At 53.2% G+C, this 15,663-nt stretch overlaps 2 protein-coding genes across 2 annotated transcripts; both read right to left on the reverse strand.

The window, feature by feature from the left end:
• Positions 1 to 1,487: 1,487 nt before the first annotated feature.
• LOC131212508 (probable maltase) lies at positions 1,488 to 3,425 on the reverse strand. The gene is made up of 2 exons (XM_058206402.1): positions 3,237 to 3,425; positions 1,488 to 3,162 (listed from the first exon to the last, which is right to left on the reverse strand). The coding sequence occupies exons 1-2, from the start codon at positions 3,400 to 3,402 to the stop codon at positions 1,556 to 1,558; spliced, it is 1,773 nt and encodes a 590-aa protein (XP_058062385.1). The 5' UTR covers positions 3,403 to 3,425; the 3' UTR covers positions 1,488 to 1,555.
• Positions 3,426 to 6,416: 2,991 nt separating this feature from the next.
• LOC131211219 (isoleucine--tRNA ligase, cytoplasmic) lies at positions 6,417 to 12,740 on the reverse strand. Its single transcript, XM_058204621.1, has 3 exons — positions 12,714 to 12,740; positions 10,231 to 10,346; positions 6,417 to 10,139 (listed from the first exon to the last, which is right to left on the reverse strand). The coding sequence occupies exons 1-3, from the start codon at positions 12,738 to 12,740 to the stop codon at positions 6,611 to 6,613; spliced, it is 3,672 nt and encodes a 1,223-aa protein (XP_058060604.1). The 3' UTR covers positions 6,417 to 6,610.
• Positions 12,741 to 15,663: the final 2,923 nt, after the last annotated feature.

The following is a 15,663-nucleotide window of genomic DNA, read 5'->3' on the forward strand; positions in this document are numbered from 1 at the left end:
AAAGGGCCCGACCCGAAAGGAAAGGAAATTAATTAATTTATCACCCACTTTGGCCACGCACGCACTTTTTCGGATTTCTCGCCCGCAAGGCTGTCGGTGCCAGTCGGTGCATGTGAAACTCGAGCTCGATTTCGGTCGAGTTTTATTCGGCGTCTTGATTCGGCTTCTGGGTTCTACTGCCCGGGCCCAAGTCCTTTGGGGAACGGGAGCCCAGCAACAATCGGAAGCCTCGGCGAAAAACACGTTAACATTCCCGGCGCGCTGTCCCGCGCCGCGTGGCTATGGCTGACTGATGACGAAATTGCTGATCTATTAACAAGGCTGGCGCTGGCCCCATCGGTTATCGCTTCGGATCGCTGTTCGTGACAGTTTCGCCGCAACGCACCATCGCGTTTGGTGCCGCCGACGAACAACTTTCGCCACACAATCGATAAATCCCGACTCGGGCCTGTCACGTGCCGACATCTTCTCCCACGCGGTCTCACATCACCCGGGACAATTCATCTTCTCGCACCGTAATCCCATCCGCGGTCCCGGTCAGCACCGCGTTCGCACAAACCCACACATGGAACCGAAAAATAACACTCACATCAAATCGGACAATAAAACCCTCAACTAAACCGGAGCACACTTACGTAGGCAATGGTTACTGAGACGGAGCGAATCACTACGCTGGCTGGCTGGCTGTCGTAACGATGGCAACGCTCACTGCCACGGCGGACAAGATTCTAAAAGTGGCCGAAAAGCCATCGCAAGCCCGTTCGATTGTTTGTGCACCGGACACACTTGTTTGTTCGCACGCTCTCAACCGGACGCCATAACGGTTAGTGTCGGGGATTAGTGGGAAGATAAACGGAGCAGCAGGACGCGCGCACAAACACGCGCACACGAAACCGGAAACAATTACACGGGACGCACGAACGGGCAGACCCCTTACGCACTGCTCTGCTCACGAGGCGATCCGATCGGGTTTGCGGCCAAACTCTCACTGGCGGAGCGAGTGTTCCGACGGATACGGCGAATCCGATGCCGCCCATCGTCCGAACGCAGCCAGCGGCGCCAGCGACCGCTAAGCGCCCCGAACTCGGCCGAACCATCTCGAGGCGGCATCTCACCAGCGCGAGATGAAAGTGAGCTGACGCTGTTTGAGTGGAGTGCCGTTCCGAATAAGGCACGTCCTCCGTTGAGAAAATAAACAAATCTTTCCACGGTTTTTCGCACCATCATTGCTCGCTCTCGTGCCGTGCCGTGGTTTCCGTGAGAGAGTGGTTCTCGGGATTTTCCTCACAAGTGAGAAGCTGCGGCGCGGTAGTGAGAAAAGCTGATAAGCGGGCGAGCCGCCTCATCTCATCGTTTCCAGTGAGCTACCGAATGAAGGGGAAAAGTCCTGAACGGACGACGTCAGCCAAAAGGGGATACGCTGCGTGACCATCCTTCGGGCGTCGTAACAATACCCTTGTTGCAACACATCTTTTGAGCAGGTTTGCTTCATACTAAGTGTATTCTACGAATGCTATTCCTAACCTACTCTCCTCTGCCTTCCGCCGTATTGTTATCAGGCAACGACCGGATTCGGGCCAAGAACGCGTTGCAGCACAATTCCCGCGTTGGCCGGCAACGAGAACCGGTCTGGATTGATTCTAGCACCCTCCACGATGGGGACCTGCAGCGAGCTGGCGACAACCGTCATGCGGGATGGTTTGCTGTCCGGGAAAACCCTGCCCAGGTTGAGTCGCACCGGTTTATCGTTGAAGTTCAGTGCTACCACCGCATAACCCAGCCCGTCCACTTTCCGTCGGTACACCACCAGATTGCCGTCATTGACGACGCGCAGTTCGAAGCCACCCTCGGCCAGCAGGCGACGCTTCCGGTAGTGCGTTAGTTGGATGAACGTTTTCAGGTGACTCCTGCGGGCCGCCAACTGTTGGGCCACATTCAGCTCCTTGTAGCCGTCGGCCACCGGAAGCCAGGTACGGGCAGCATCGGAAAACCCAGCGTTCGTCGCGTTGCTCCACTGGAACGGAGTGCGGACCGGATCGCGCGAGTACAGGGTGTAGGTCGCTTCATCCGCATTACAGGCAGCCGGATCGATCGTGTCCGCCCACGAGATGTACTGATCGACCATGGCGATCTCCTCGCCGTAGTACGTCACCGCAATGCCCGGCAGCGTTTGGAGCGCAATGTTGTACAGATCGGCCCGCGGTACTCCGAGGCGCGTGGCCACCCGACTGTTGTCGTGATTACCCAGCACCCAGTTGGCGATCGATCCCCGTGGCATCGCCTTCAGCCAGCTCGCCACCAGATCGGCAAACTGTTGGCCGGTACTGTTGATCGTGAGGTAACTGATCAGCTGGAAGTTGAACGGGATCTGTGCTCCGGGCGCATCGCGCGTTCCGTAGAACCGGGTCGTATTCTCCAGACTAGTGTACGCCTCGGTGAGGATGATGCGCGTGAAGTTGTCCGTGGCCGTGTACTCGTCCACGACGGCACGCCACTGCTGCACCATGTCGTATGTTTCCGGTTGGTCCTTCGTCTCCGTGTGCACCAGGTAGGCCGGATTGTCCGGATCGTTCCGCACCAGTCCCGAGGCCGGTTCGTCCCGGTACCGGTCACCGACCACGTCGCTTTCGAACAGATACGGCAGCGCATCGATGCGGAACCCGGCGATGCCCTTGTTCAGCCAGAAGCGCATCACGCTCTTCATCTCCTCGACCACGGCCGGGTTACGATAGTTAAGGTCCGGTTGCTTGCGCTGGAACTGGTGCAGATAGTACTGCTGGCGTTTGTCGCTCCACTGCCACGCACTACCGCGGAACACGCTGATCCAGTTCGACGGTGGCTGCCGCGTGCCGTTCCCATCGGTGACTCCATCGTGCCAGATGTAGTAATCCTTGTACGGTGCCACACCGTCCTCCGACTGGCGGAAGAACTCATGCTCGTCGCTCGAATGGTTCGGTACAAAATCGAGAATCAGCTTGAGGCCGATCGATCGACACTTGGCCGCCAGCTCCTCAAAGTCCTCCATCGTGCCGTACTCTTCCTGGATCGCGTAGAAATCGGAAATGTCGTACCCGAAGTCGTTCATCGGCGACTTGAAGATGGGCGACAGCCACACGCCATCGATGCCGATCAGCTTAAGGTAATCGATCGTTTCGGTAATTCCTGTAACGCAATTGAAACCCCTTCGGTGACTACCGAGCTGTGCTGTGGTGCCAGGCCAAAAGCCAGTAACGTACCCTTCAGATCGCCGATCCCATCACCGTCCGAGTCCTTGAACGATCGCGGATAGATCTGGTAGAAGTTACCGCGCTCCCACCAGTCAAACTTTTTCGCCTCCTGTCCGTCCGTCTGAGTGGCAATAAGTCCCAGGAAGATCGCTAGCAGTGCCACCAAAATAGTCATCGTGTCGCGTTGGGTTCCGCATAGACAGTATTGGCGATTCCTTCAAATCGATGGTTGTTTTATAGTGAAAAATAGTGGCCCCATTTGGGGTATCATTTGAATTTCCAATTCTCGGAACATCCATAGAAAATGTTATTTTCACAGCCGAGCTTGTTTGCACGGAAAACATCAGCGTTATGAATTCCGTTTAGATGATAGCACAGCTGATGTGGTCGAACGCCACAAAAACATTCGTTGAATAATCGGGAGAAAAAGGTGAAAAACAAGTGCATTCCGTAACGCAGGGAGGTCACTGCAGGTTGCGCAGGACCGATGACCACGTGTTTGACTCCTCGTGGCCAAAACTCGTAATTAATTTACACAGCAAATGTAACAATGCGATTCCGCTGATATCGATGCAAACACTCGCGCATCCGTGTTCACGCGGGCCTGTAACCAATAGCCTTAGCGGGGATGGGGTCGGACGGATAGATGGACGGATGGCTGCGGCCGGTCCGTAACTCAGGTCAACCCGACCACCGAGCGAGCGGTTCCATCTGTGCAAACACTTGACCGATTAATCGATTGTTTGCCGGCGGTTTTCCCGGGACCAGGGCTGTCGGCCAGCATTAGATAAACTACACATTCGGTTACAGACGGACGGGCCTTATCCAAGGACATTACAACGCCCATTTGGCCTAATAACAACGACGGATTGAGTGATGTGTTTATTTTATTGATCCACTTCGCCAACGTTACGCCCATTCACGGATTAATGGCGACCATCGCTGGGACGCGCACCGCTCTGAGTGCTGGGCGTAGTGTCCCAAAAATGTGTCCATTTCTGGCTGCTACTTTTTGTTAATTAAACATCATTTGAAGAAGGTCGTATCTAGTACTACCGTGCAGTTTAATTGAATAAATGTAAAAACGTTGTCATTCGATTCAATATTCTATCAATTCATTGCCTCTATAGTTTGATTATGGATTTATTACATTATAATTAATTATTTCTTCATTATCCTCCATCCGAAATATTATATTCTAGCCTTTACAAATTTAGCAATTATATCTGATCTACGCCCATGGAGGAGATTAACCTGAAGTCCTGCTCCAGTTTAATAAATGTGACTTTTTACCAGTTATGTAAACGTTTCCACACGCCATTCACTTTAGTGCAGCGGCTTAAAGCCATTTCGGCTTGCTAGGCTAGCCAGGCACGGTGCGGACACAACGCTCGTCGTGACCAATGCTGATACGGTGAGCGTAATTTGTGCCCTCTTTCTGTTTGACTTGGCTCAATTTTTCACTTCCTCCTGCAGCGCCCCACGCAAAGAGTGCCCGAAATTGTCCGGAACACATCGTGTACAAACACAGCGCGTGTGTTACAATAAACGCCGCTCGCCCGGAACTCGACCAGGGCAGAACGAGTCCGAACGAGAGATGAAACTCAAAACCATAAATGACCCATAAACCGGAACTCTTTTGCCGCCGCTGGGTCGAGTGACATCCCACGGGGATGGGCATATTTATTTATCTTCACCTACGCACGACGCATCGACGGCGTGGCCACGGTCGCCAGAGGTGCAAGCACGGACAACAACAACACAATCCAGCGCCCATCGAGCACAAGTTGATTAATTAAGCTAGTAAATAATTTTGTCCGCTTCATTTCGCACCCTCCGGTTGATGGACGGGCCCGCTCGGTGGCGGAAATGGTGTAATGAAGAAAGGAGATACATAAAAAACCGGGTCGCCGACCATCATTTGTAGGATTTATGCTTTTGCGAACTGGCCTTGCGTGGATGTTGTTGTTTGTGGGTTGTCAATTGTAGAGTAAATTGTAGAGCAACCACTTGGAACTGCCGGATCGCGTGAGAGGATCTCTGTCTCTCTCTCTCTCTCTCTCTTTCTTCATAAATATGATATCCACAGAGTGCACCACTAATACTTTGCTGACTTCCGGTCCTTGCGCTGAAACGTGAACCGAATCGGAAATGGAACGAACACAAATGAATCCATCAGCGGGCAGGCGGAGTCGCCAGTTTCACTGGAAGCGTGCCCGGGTCGGGTTGTTAATTTTGTAACCATTCCACCAATGAAACCAGAACCGGATCGTCGTTCTGCCCGCGCCACTGTGTGACCGACCGGCAGAAAATTAATTTGCAGGGTGTTACTTTCATCGCGCCGCTCACGACGGCAACGGTGGCCACCCGTCGCTGATGTCACGGCCTTCAAAGGAATATCAGTTTGCCAGCGGGGCCCGTTGATTTCCGGTGCATTGCAGGGCCACTTCCCGGAACCGTGCGGTGGTGCGTAGGACCGTGTCGGTACTCGCATCATTATCATCCGTGCGAAAGGCCATACTGTTTGAAGAAATACGACCCTCTCGCATTGTCGTTAAAAACTCAAAAAAATACAGCCAGCAACATTACGATGAGGATCGGAGCGTTTCCAAGAAAAATCGTTTTAATTTAAGCTATATTTTGACAATGTATGAGTATTTGTCGAAAAAACTTGTTTCTTTGCGCTATTTAAACTTGCGACAGTTTGGAGCGCGTATGATTTAAATCGAAGTCACAAGTTTGCTGCCTTCAATTTGTTATTCCACCAACAAAGTGATCCGATCGATCCCGATTAGCACGTAGATGCGCATTCCTTTTTTGGTTTTGCCACCCTGCGCCCCGGCTACAGTGCGTGGCGGAATCGTTGGCAGATTCCTCCGACAAATGGGTTCTGTGGAATGTTGACCCACAAATGATGCGGTGATCGATCCTCATTAGTAGCGGGTAGTGATTAGGGGGCGACCGTTGTGTATCTGTGCGCTATGCCGACGATGCCGTGTTATCAGCTTTATGAAGCACAACAATTTTGCCACACTTAACCCGCTGCCGCCGGCGCGCGGTGTCAAAAGGTGGCACATTAACCTACGCCACTAGTCAATTGCCGCTTCAATTGCTACTATCGGTCGCCGGGGGTCGTCCAATCCAAGCGGGCAGGAGGAAAATTAAACAAACATCGCAATAAAATTATGCTTCCACCTCGAAGGGGCGTTGATGGTAATACCTTTATTGAATTCATATTCATTTTTTAGTTCATCGCTTAAAGCATAACAACTCAAAGGGCAGAGAAGGGAAGAAGAAAAAAAACACACTTCAACATCACTAATTCCCCGAAACCGGAGACTGGTCCTGCATAGCCGAGTTCGCACTTTTCGAGTTCACCAAATTCAACTTACCGTCGGCACTGGGCACTTCACGCCAAGCGGATTCTCTTCGAACACGGTCGCCTTACGTCCGCCCACGGACTGGACGTTGCGAAACGCGACGTACGGTACCTTCGCCGGTGTCCAGTTGGCCGCCGCTGGCAGCGTTTCGCCCTGCGTAACGTACAGCGTTTGTTGGTGCAGTGCGGCCACTTGCTTCGTGAAGCTCTTCTCCTCAAGCCGCCGACCGTCGGCCCCCGACAGGACATTGAATCGGACATCCTTCAGCCCGAACAGGGTTTCCACTTCGCGCTGGAGTTGAACGAAAGTCAGTGCCACCCCGGTTTGGTTTCCGGTGAGCAGCAACGAAGCTTTACGGGAAACCGGTCCGGTTTGGTAGCGGGGAACGATGGCTTCGTCGAGCAGCAGGTTTACCCAGCGGGAGGCCGGCAATTCACGATCTTCCGGTGAGCAGATGGTGATTGTCAGCGTGGTGCCCTTCAGCTCTTGTGCTTCCTCAATGAGCACCGGTTTGTTGGCCGCTTCCGGTACGTACGGTGCGAACGGTGACTTGACGGTGCTGACGATGAAAGCCTGGTGGCTTTCGGCTACACGGCGCACCTCGCCATCGCCCCCTGCGGTCACGGTGTAGTAGATAAGTACCGGGTCGGTCGGGATAAGTTTTGCCTTTTTCTTCAGCTTCTGGATACGATTGATGATCTCGCGTGCCGTTCCTTCGCGCATCAGTTCCTCGTTCGGGGTCATATCGAGCAGGACGAGCACATCGTTATCACTGTGCGCTTCGAACGCCTCGTTGCCCCCGCTGAATTGATAGATCAACCGGATCTCCTCCAGCTCCACCCTATGGCCGGCGATTGTAAAGTACCCCGCCGTCATTTGGCTAGTGATCTCCTCGTCCGTGAGCTGCTTGATGGCCAGCAGCACCTGCTTGAAGTCGTTCTTCAGGCGCACTCCAAGCGTCTTATGATCGGCTTCGGCACGCATCTTCACCCCGTAACGCTGCCTTTCGGAGCTGAGAGTCATACGTCGGACATTCAGCTCATCCAAAATGAATGCTTCCAGCGATCGCACATCGTCAAGATACTCCTGGCTCTGGTGCACCACGATCACCTCGGTGAGCGGATACTTGATCGGCATCGTGCGTCGATCACGCATCACCCGCCCGAGCTCGACGACGGCCTGCATCCGTGCTACGGCTCGCTCGATCTTCACGTTAATATAGCGCCCGGTCGACGCTGGCATCATCTGGTAGTGGACGGAACCGTCCAGCGGTTCTTTCGACAGTAGCCGTAACCGTTGGAACATAAACTCCGTCAGGTAGGGCGTGAATGGGGCCATCATCTTGACCATGGCCAGCAGCACGTCGTAGAGTGTGTCGAGCGCGTGGTAGCAATCCTCCACACCGTAGTCTCCCTTGATGCGCTTCCGGTTCATCCGGACGTACCAGTTCGTCAGCTGGTCGATGAAGCGAGTCAATCGTGGCACGACCGTGTACAGCCGATACGCCTTCATCTCTTCTGTGACGAATTTGAGCAACGATTCCTTGAACGAGATGATCCAAACATCCATCACGTTCGTCGACCGTTTCTCGGCGTGCCGTACCGGATCGTACCGGTAAACGACACCTTCCTCTTTCGCGAACCGGTCGACGTTCTGGAAGAGGAACCGGAACGCGTTGAACCACGGCAGAAACACGTCCTTGATGATGTCTCGGACACCCTCTTCCTTGAAGCGGAGATTCTCGGCCCGCACCACCGGCGAGTTGATGAGATAGAGACGCAGCGCATCGGCCCCGTACTTGTTGACCACCTCCATCGGGTCGGGATAGTTCTTCTTGCGTTTCGACATCTTTTGTCCATCGGACGCCAGCACCAATCCCGTCACGTTCAGGTTCTTGAACGGGGCTTTGTTGAAGAGCGCCGTCGAGATGACGAGCAGCGTGTAGAACCAGCCGCGCGTTTGATCGATCCCTTCGGCAATGAAGTCCGCCGGAAAGTTGTTCATAAACTCGGTCGGATTCTCGAACGGATAGTGACTTTGGGCGAACGGCATCGAGCCGGACTCGAACCAGCAGTCAAACACTTCGGCGATGCGCCGCAGCGGCGGATTACCGGCCACCGCCGACGGAATCTCGATGTGATCGATGCTCTCCCGGTGGAGATCCGTCACTCGGACACCTGAGTAGCGCTCCAGCTCGTCGATGCTGCCGATGCATACGATCTCCTTTCCGTCGGGCGATATCCACAGCGGAATCGGTGTTCCCCAGTACCGGTTACGGCTGATGGCCCAATCGCGTGCCTCCCGCAACCAGTTGCCGAACCGTTTTTCCTTCACGTACCCCGGGACCCAGTACGTCTGGGAGCTGCAGCTTAGCAGCTGCTTGTTCATGTGCTCCACGCGTACAAACCACGACGGAACGGCCTTGTAAATGAGCGGTGTATCCGATCGCCAGCAGAACGGATAGTTATGCCTAACCTGCGACGCTAGCACCAACCGGCCACGCTCCTTGAGTAGCTTCACGATGTTCTTGTCCGCATCCTTCACGTACTGCCCACAGAAATCGGTCACCGGATCGACAAACTTGCCGCTCGCATCGACCGGGCAGACGATCTCTTGGTCGCGCCGGATCACCCCGTTTGCCAGACACACGCGGTAGTCGTCCTCGCCGAAGTACGGTGCCTGGTGGACCACACCCGTACCCGACTCCTCCGTCACGTACGTGTCGGTCAGCACACGGAACGCCACGTCGTCATACTTGCGGAAGTAATCGAACAGTGGCTCGTACCGCAACCCGGCCAACTGTGCGCCAGGGAACCGGTCGACGATTTCGTAATGTTCTGGCCCCTTGAAGAGCGCCAAGAGGCGGCACTCCATCACGATGTAAAACTTTCCGGTGCGCAGTTCTTTCACCCGCACGTACACCAGCTCCGGATGGACGCAGCAGGCCATGTTCGAGGGCAGCGTCCACGGTGTCGTCGTCCAGCCGACGAGTGCCGCCCCGTCCTTATCGCCGACGAGCGGGAACGAAACGAATACGGCCGGGTCCGTCACCTCCTTGTAGTTCTGGCCCGACTCGAAGTTGGACAGTGCCGTGGTGCAGGCGGTCGAGTACGGCATCACCTTCACGCCCTGGTACACCAGCCCCTTGGCGTACAACTGCTTAAAGACCCACCAAATCGACTCCATGTACCACGGGTACAGGGTTTTGTAGTCGTTCTTGAAGTCGATCCAGCGACCCATCCGACCCACAATCTGCTCCCACTCGTTCGCGTACCTCATCACTATCTTGCGGCACTCGTTGTTGTACGCCTTGATGCCCATCCGGGCAACGTCCTCCGGGCCGCGGATGTTGAGCGTCTTATCAATCTCGTACTCCACCGGCAGCCCGTGACAGTCCCAGCCGAAGCGCCGCTCCACGTGGTAACCTTGCTGGTGTGCGTACCGCGTCACAATGTCCTTCACCGTGCCGGCCAAGATGTGTCCGTAATGGGGCAACCCGGTTGCAAATGGTGGCCCATCGTAAAACGTGTACCTGTTAATTGGTACAGATAATATCGATTACAGTGTTGCTGCCGCCGTATTATATCACAGTCCGGTCGCAGGCCACCGTTTCAGCAGCTTACCTCGGCTTGCCCTTCGATTGGCGCAGGCAGTTCTCAAACACTTTCTCACTTTGCCAATAGGCGAGGACCTTTTCCTCTTCGGCGGAAAAATTTATCGTCTCCGGGAGCCGCGTCAGCTCGTCGCTGCTAATGTTGTCCATCTTGCGCGGCTGCGTGGCACACCAGCGGCTACAGCAGTCGGAACCGTTCCAGTCAACAACCTTTGCTTCAGTGGACGCGAAGCGAACGCGCGTCACCCAACAACTATTTTGTGTCAGCTAACTCAATCGGGCAACCTGATTTCGTCAGCCCTTTCTAGTTCCGCACTATGCAAAAATCACACCCGCTCTCGCCTAACCTGAATTAAATACCCGCACGGTGTTTGTGCAACCCGAGCGTTTGACAGTTCGAGCCGGGCCTCGCTCCGATACCACACGCGCGCGCTGTCGGAGTCGAGTGTCGGAGTCGCGTGTCGGACTGAGTGAAACGTCAGCGCAAAAAGCGGAGCAACGTGATTTTGCTGCGTTCGCAATTTTGAGCCGTTTCGTTTTGCGTACGCTGTTTCGAAAATGTTTGCGGTAGCCTTTTAGCTACATTCCGAGCCTGAACACCTGATGGATGAATGTGATCTGAAATTAAATACCCTCTCGCCTGAATATTTACTACGTTTTGAAAACGAACTCAACGTATAAATCTATTTCTTTAATAAGTAAATAAAAAAGAGTTTTACTCTACTTGAGATTTGAAAATGTTAGGCGTGACCAATCCCTATCCTATTTCTTACGTATGACCAGCATTGCCAGCATCAACATCGTTCAACATATCAAACAGAACCAAATACGGATTTTGCTTGGGTAAGGTTTTCCATAGCGGTCCACGAATTCAAAACCGTCTTACAACCAGAAGCTTAAAACATGTTTCAGCACCCGCAGCACCTGCCCCATAAGTTACGCTTCGTAGGCAGTTAATTGAAGACAGCGGAGCTGTAACACGACGATGGTGAACCCGCTCCGCCGTTGTTTACATCCCGAGCCCGTTAGCCTAGCCGTTGGCATCCTAAGATCAATAGACCATCCCGTTTACCCGACGCTGTTTGTTCGATGGCTCAATAGAGAAAAAAAAACCGAACCGTACTATAGACGCCTCGTTCCGTGAATTGTTGTAACGATGCATAGTCTTCTCGCACCGCCTCAGATCCGTTCTAATCCAATTTTCCCGTTTGCGCCATACATTATAAAGTTTCTCCATACAAAAAGGAGCCCGCCGTGGGCGGCGGTGGGTCGCTTATGGTCTTATTGATCGCCGTGCGGTATGATTAATACTGATTACAGGCAACGCACGGTGGTGGCCCCTCACCCGGCCAAACCCACGGCGACTATTAAAACTAATTTGCGATTATGTTGGAACATGGAAATTTCATTTCTCGGGTGCGGGTGTGTGCGCGCGCGCCCTCGTAACATTATGTTTCCTTGGCGCGCCCGATCCCCGCTCCAAAGAACAGCCATCTGCTCGCATCGCTCGGGGATGCCCCGTATTGCGTAAGAGGACCGGCATTCCGTTCGATATTTGGGCGAAACCGAACACGCCTCGGCTTCACGCCTGTGTCAGCGGCCGGGGGCGCGTATCCCCGTGGCAAGCTAATTCACCCAAATCAAACCGAAACCCCTAAAAGGGCAGCACCATGTTATCGCGAAAAAAGGGCAGAAAAGACTCACCGAAGGCATCAACTTTTCGCCAGCGTTATGATGTACGGCGGTCGGTGGCAGCAGGTGATGCAAAGGCATCATTTGGCGGAAGTCCTTCCTCCCGTCGAACCCACGGGAAGCGGATTTTGGTGAGAAGCCAGCGCTCGCCGACATCACGTGTTGGCAGGGGTATCGCTTAATGTGGCTTTTAATTTATTCCCGAATCCGCTAGTTTGGCCGTCAAACGAAGGCTTCTCGGGGAACCACATTATCGTTCCGATTAACTAGCAGCATACGGAGCGTGCCAAATGCTCTCGACGAGCGATTCGCGTGTTTGTTCCACAACTCTACATACGACCGGCGAAGGTTGGCTTTGAAGCTTTCTTCCCATTTACGATACCTTCGGGTAACCAAGGGAACCGGCCCAGGGACAATTTATTCGTTACTTGACAACAGTTTTCAAACATGATTAATTAGCAGCACCGGAGAACTGTATGGCCTCTGTGGTCCATACGCGTGACATTCCGCAAACGAGCAAGGAGTTGGGAAATAACGATTTATGATACGCAGGGATTACTCCGAGGGCCACGTGCGCAGGCCACCAATTTACTTCGGGTGTCCCTGTGCCCTGGGAATGCTGTTCACGATTGGTGCGATTGGCTGCTTCATAAATGTCATTGTTCGATTTTTCCTTACTTTGAACTCAGAGAATCAGAGAATATCTTAACTACGAAAAGTATCCCCAACAGAAATGCATGAACCGTAATTCGTATGCTTTAAACTTCGTTACACATCGGTGGCTGGTGGCACGTCCCGTACATCGTATTTTTTCACAAATTTTCCCATTGTCTTCTCGTGCTTGATTCGTCCGCAGCAACAAAACGCATTTTTTACTGCAGTAATGGGTTTCATAAAAATTACAGCATGCGACACTGGCGCCCCTCAGCCACAGTCAAGTGCTTTTGCAAACCTGCACGTTCCTTCAAAGTGTCCCATTTGGTCAAATGCACCCGAAAAGGGGACACGCAAAAACAGAACCAACCAAAAATGTTGACTGCAAATGTCGTGGAGAGCAATCGTTCGAACCAATCAGCCCGGCAGCGGCTCGAGAGCGTTGATGTTCAACATTTTGACGGATCTGCCTGGCCGCACGGTCCAATTAAGCGTCAAACCAAATAAGCTTGGCCGGCCACTTATCCAGTGCGCCCGGAAGTGCCGTCCCATTCACGCTTTTCGAGCGTTTATTCAAAAAGGGTGCAAAAACAAACGCAACATAAAATTGCCACCCAAACACCCGAGTGGAGCCCTCGATCGATCAAGTACCATCGACGATTAGCATTCGCGCCCGCCCGCTGTGTGTTTCCCTTTTTTCCGCATTCCATGCTTCGCAAAGCACCCGGAGCCGGAATACTTCAGCCCGTTTGAAGTAGTGAGCAAGGACGAACGAGCTCGTGGTGCATTCGGGCAAAAGTGTGACAACATGAACGGATGCTGATTCCGTTTCCCAGAATTGCGCAGCCTTGTTTGGTTTCGCGATCCGGCGTACGATAAGCAGTCCAGTGAACCCTCCGACACCAGCCTTTGACTGGTGATGCGATTTCTTCGTTCACTTGCACGTTTGCGATATACCTTTCCGTAGGAATGTTATGCACACAATTCGTTTAATGCACAATACAGCCTAATGAAGTGGGTGCGATGTATGATTTCGGATTCTTTTTTCCGACACAGCATAAAAATCCTCTCAGACCGCGATTAACATTTCGTATGCATACGAAATCAGCGACGTGCTCAGCGCGCGAACGTCACATTTTCATCGATGGCCAATTAATTTTTGCTTCTCGCGACGCTGCACGAGACATGCACATTCGCAATCCACGATAATCTTTGGAGTGAAAAATTGAAATTCGTTTCCAGTGGTGGAAAAGCCCGGTGGCCGCGTCCGGTAAATGCCCGAGGCGAACATCCGAATCACGCCATAGGTTTTACGTTGGTTGCACCGACGGGCACGTGGATGTGACTGTGGGCCGATAAGGCTCAGCCGGCGGGCACAGGAAAAATCATCAATATTAATCCGGTTGGTTTCGAAACGGTAGCAAGGCCAGTCAAAATCGTGCACAATTCACGGTGCCCCTTTTTAGCTTTCAACATATTAAATTTGCACAACTAAAGTAATTCACTTTCACAAACTAAACCGTTACGGGCGGACGTCCTCCGAGAGCGAAGCTTCCAACTGTGTTTAAGTTTGCGTGAAACAAAATTAAACCGGCAGATTTAATGCACCGAAACCGGCGCCGAAATGCATAATGTAGCTAAGCCAGTGCGAAAATTACTCCACTGTTGACCGAATCTGAAGGGACGGAAACATTCGCCAGCCGCCGAAAAAGGTGTGCCTAATGTGCAGGAAGCCAACTCGGTGTACCTTCGCCGGTGTTCACCTTTGTCTAATCCTGCCGTGCCGCGAGGGCTCATTTGGTAGCTTAATGGCTATGCACCGCAGCGAAGAGGCGCCTGTCTGAGACAGCGAGACCCGGCGAGGAAGCGGAAGCGCAGATCGTAGAAGAAAACCGTAGCTCTCGGGATAAGACCCCGAGAGCCGCTGCTGGGCCCGAATGGGCCACGGGCCGATGGCTTCGCGATAACGCTTACGTTCGCCGCCGCGAAACTCCGGCCACCGGCGTCGTTTCCGGCTCGCTAATGCTTCCGAAGGATGCACCAAAGTGGATGCAGCAACCTTCGGAAGCAACCACCCCGGCAATCTGTCTCGTTCCGTGTTGCCAGCGACGTGATTTTATCGTTAAACCTTTTCCGGGTCGGCGCGTCGCTGCGCGAGGGATATTTTAACGTGTTTAATTTTTGGCCCAAGACCGCGACAACGGTCCGCGCGCCCGCAGAAGGATGGCCAAATTTATGCATCTCCTTCGGGCTCCACGTGGCTCCTCGCGCTGACTGTCATCGCACCGGTCACGTCGCTGTAAACAAATGGAACAGTAAAGTGGCGTTGTTGGGCACAGAAAAACCCGACCTCGACAAGCGCCGACCGCCGCCCTTTGCCTACACAACCGAAACGCACATATTTGCATATCCGTCGGGCGTCGGCCGGTGCTCCTGGTTGGTTGGGTGGCGAGTTCGAAAGATTGCCACTATTTATCTGAAGGATCTGAGGGAACGGCTCTAGGGAGCGCACGGGGAAAGCGGGGAAAACTTTTTGGCCCCGCGGTGCCCGCGATAACGCAACAAAGCGCGCGATGCATTATGCATCGCGTGTGCAGTGCGCCGTTGCAGCGCCAAATGTGCCAGCGCCGCGTGGAAGTGGCGCAAAAGTTTCGCAGCGCACCGCAAACAGATAACGCTTCATTTGACAGCGAAGTGGACAGTTTTACTGCATTTTCTTATGCATGTTTGGGGCCACCGTCCGGGTCCGGCAAAAAGCTTTTTACTTTCATAAGATTTGCGTGGCGGTCGGAGTGTCCTTTCAACCGCCCAAAAGCGTATCCTTTTACTTGTGTTACTTTAAGGAGGTAAACGTACTCATTCGCACAAACAGTGTCGCCATCTCCTACATCAGATCGGGCGTCATTTTTTTGCCTTGGACTCACGGCCAACCACACACTTCCGTTACTGTGCGACACTATCGAGCAAGTTTCAAAACAATTCCCAGCACCACACGCAGTATCATCACGTGGAGCGTGGATCGTTTTTGTGGTCAACCACATAGCCACGGTGGGTCCAGTCGGCGTCAACAACGATAACCATTTTCTTCCCAATCAGC

This window comes from Anopheles bellator, chromosome 2 (assembly GCF_943735745.2).
Source record: "Anopheles bellator chromosome 2, idAnoBellAS_SP24_06.2, whole genome shotgun sequence".
NCBI classification, from domain to species: domain Eukaryota; kingdom Metazoa; phylum Arthropoda; class Insecta; order Diptera; family Culicidae; genus Anopheles; species Anopheles bellator.

Excerpts from the sequence above, each read along its gene's own strand:
- LOC131211219 (XM_058204621.1), bottom strand. The coding sequence starts at position 12,740 with ATGGGAAAATTTGTGAAAAAATACGAT. Across the intron at positions 10,347-12,713 it reads AATTTGTGAAAAAATACGAT|CTGACGCGGCTCCCGGAGAC; the intron begins GTACGGGACGTG and ends AGCAGCGACGAG. Across the intron at positions 10,140-10,230 it reads CAATCGAAGGGCAAGCCGAG|GTACACGTTTTACGATGGGC; the intron begins GTAAGCTGCTGA and ends ACCAATTAACAG.
- LOC131212508 (XM_058206402.1), bottom strand. The coding sequence starts at position 3,402 with ATGACTATTTTGGTGGCACTGCTAGCGATCTTCCTGGGACTTATTGCC. Across the intron at positions 3,163-3,236 it reads TGGGATCGGCGATCTGAAGG|GAATTACCGAAACGATCGAT; the intron begins GTACGTTACTGG and ends ATTGCGTTACAG.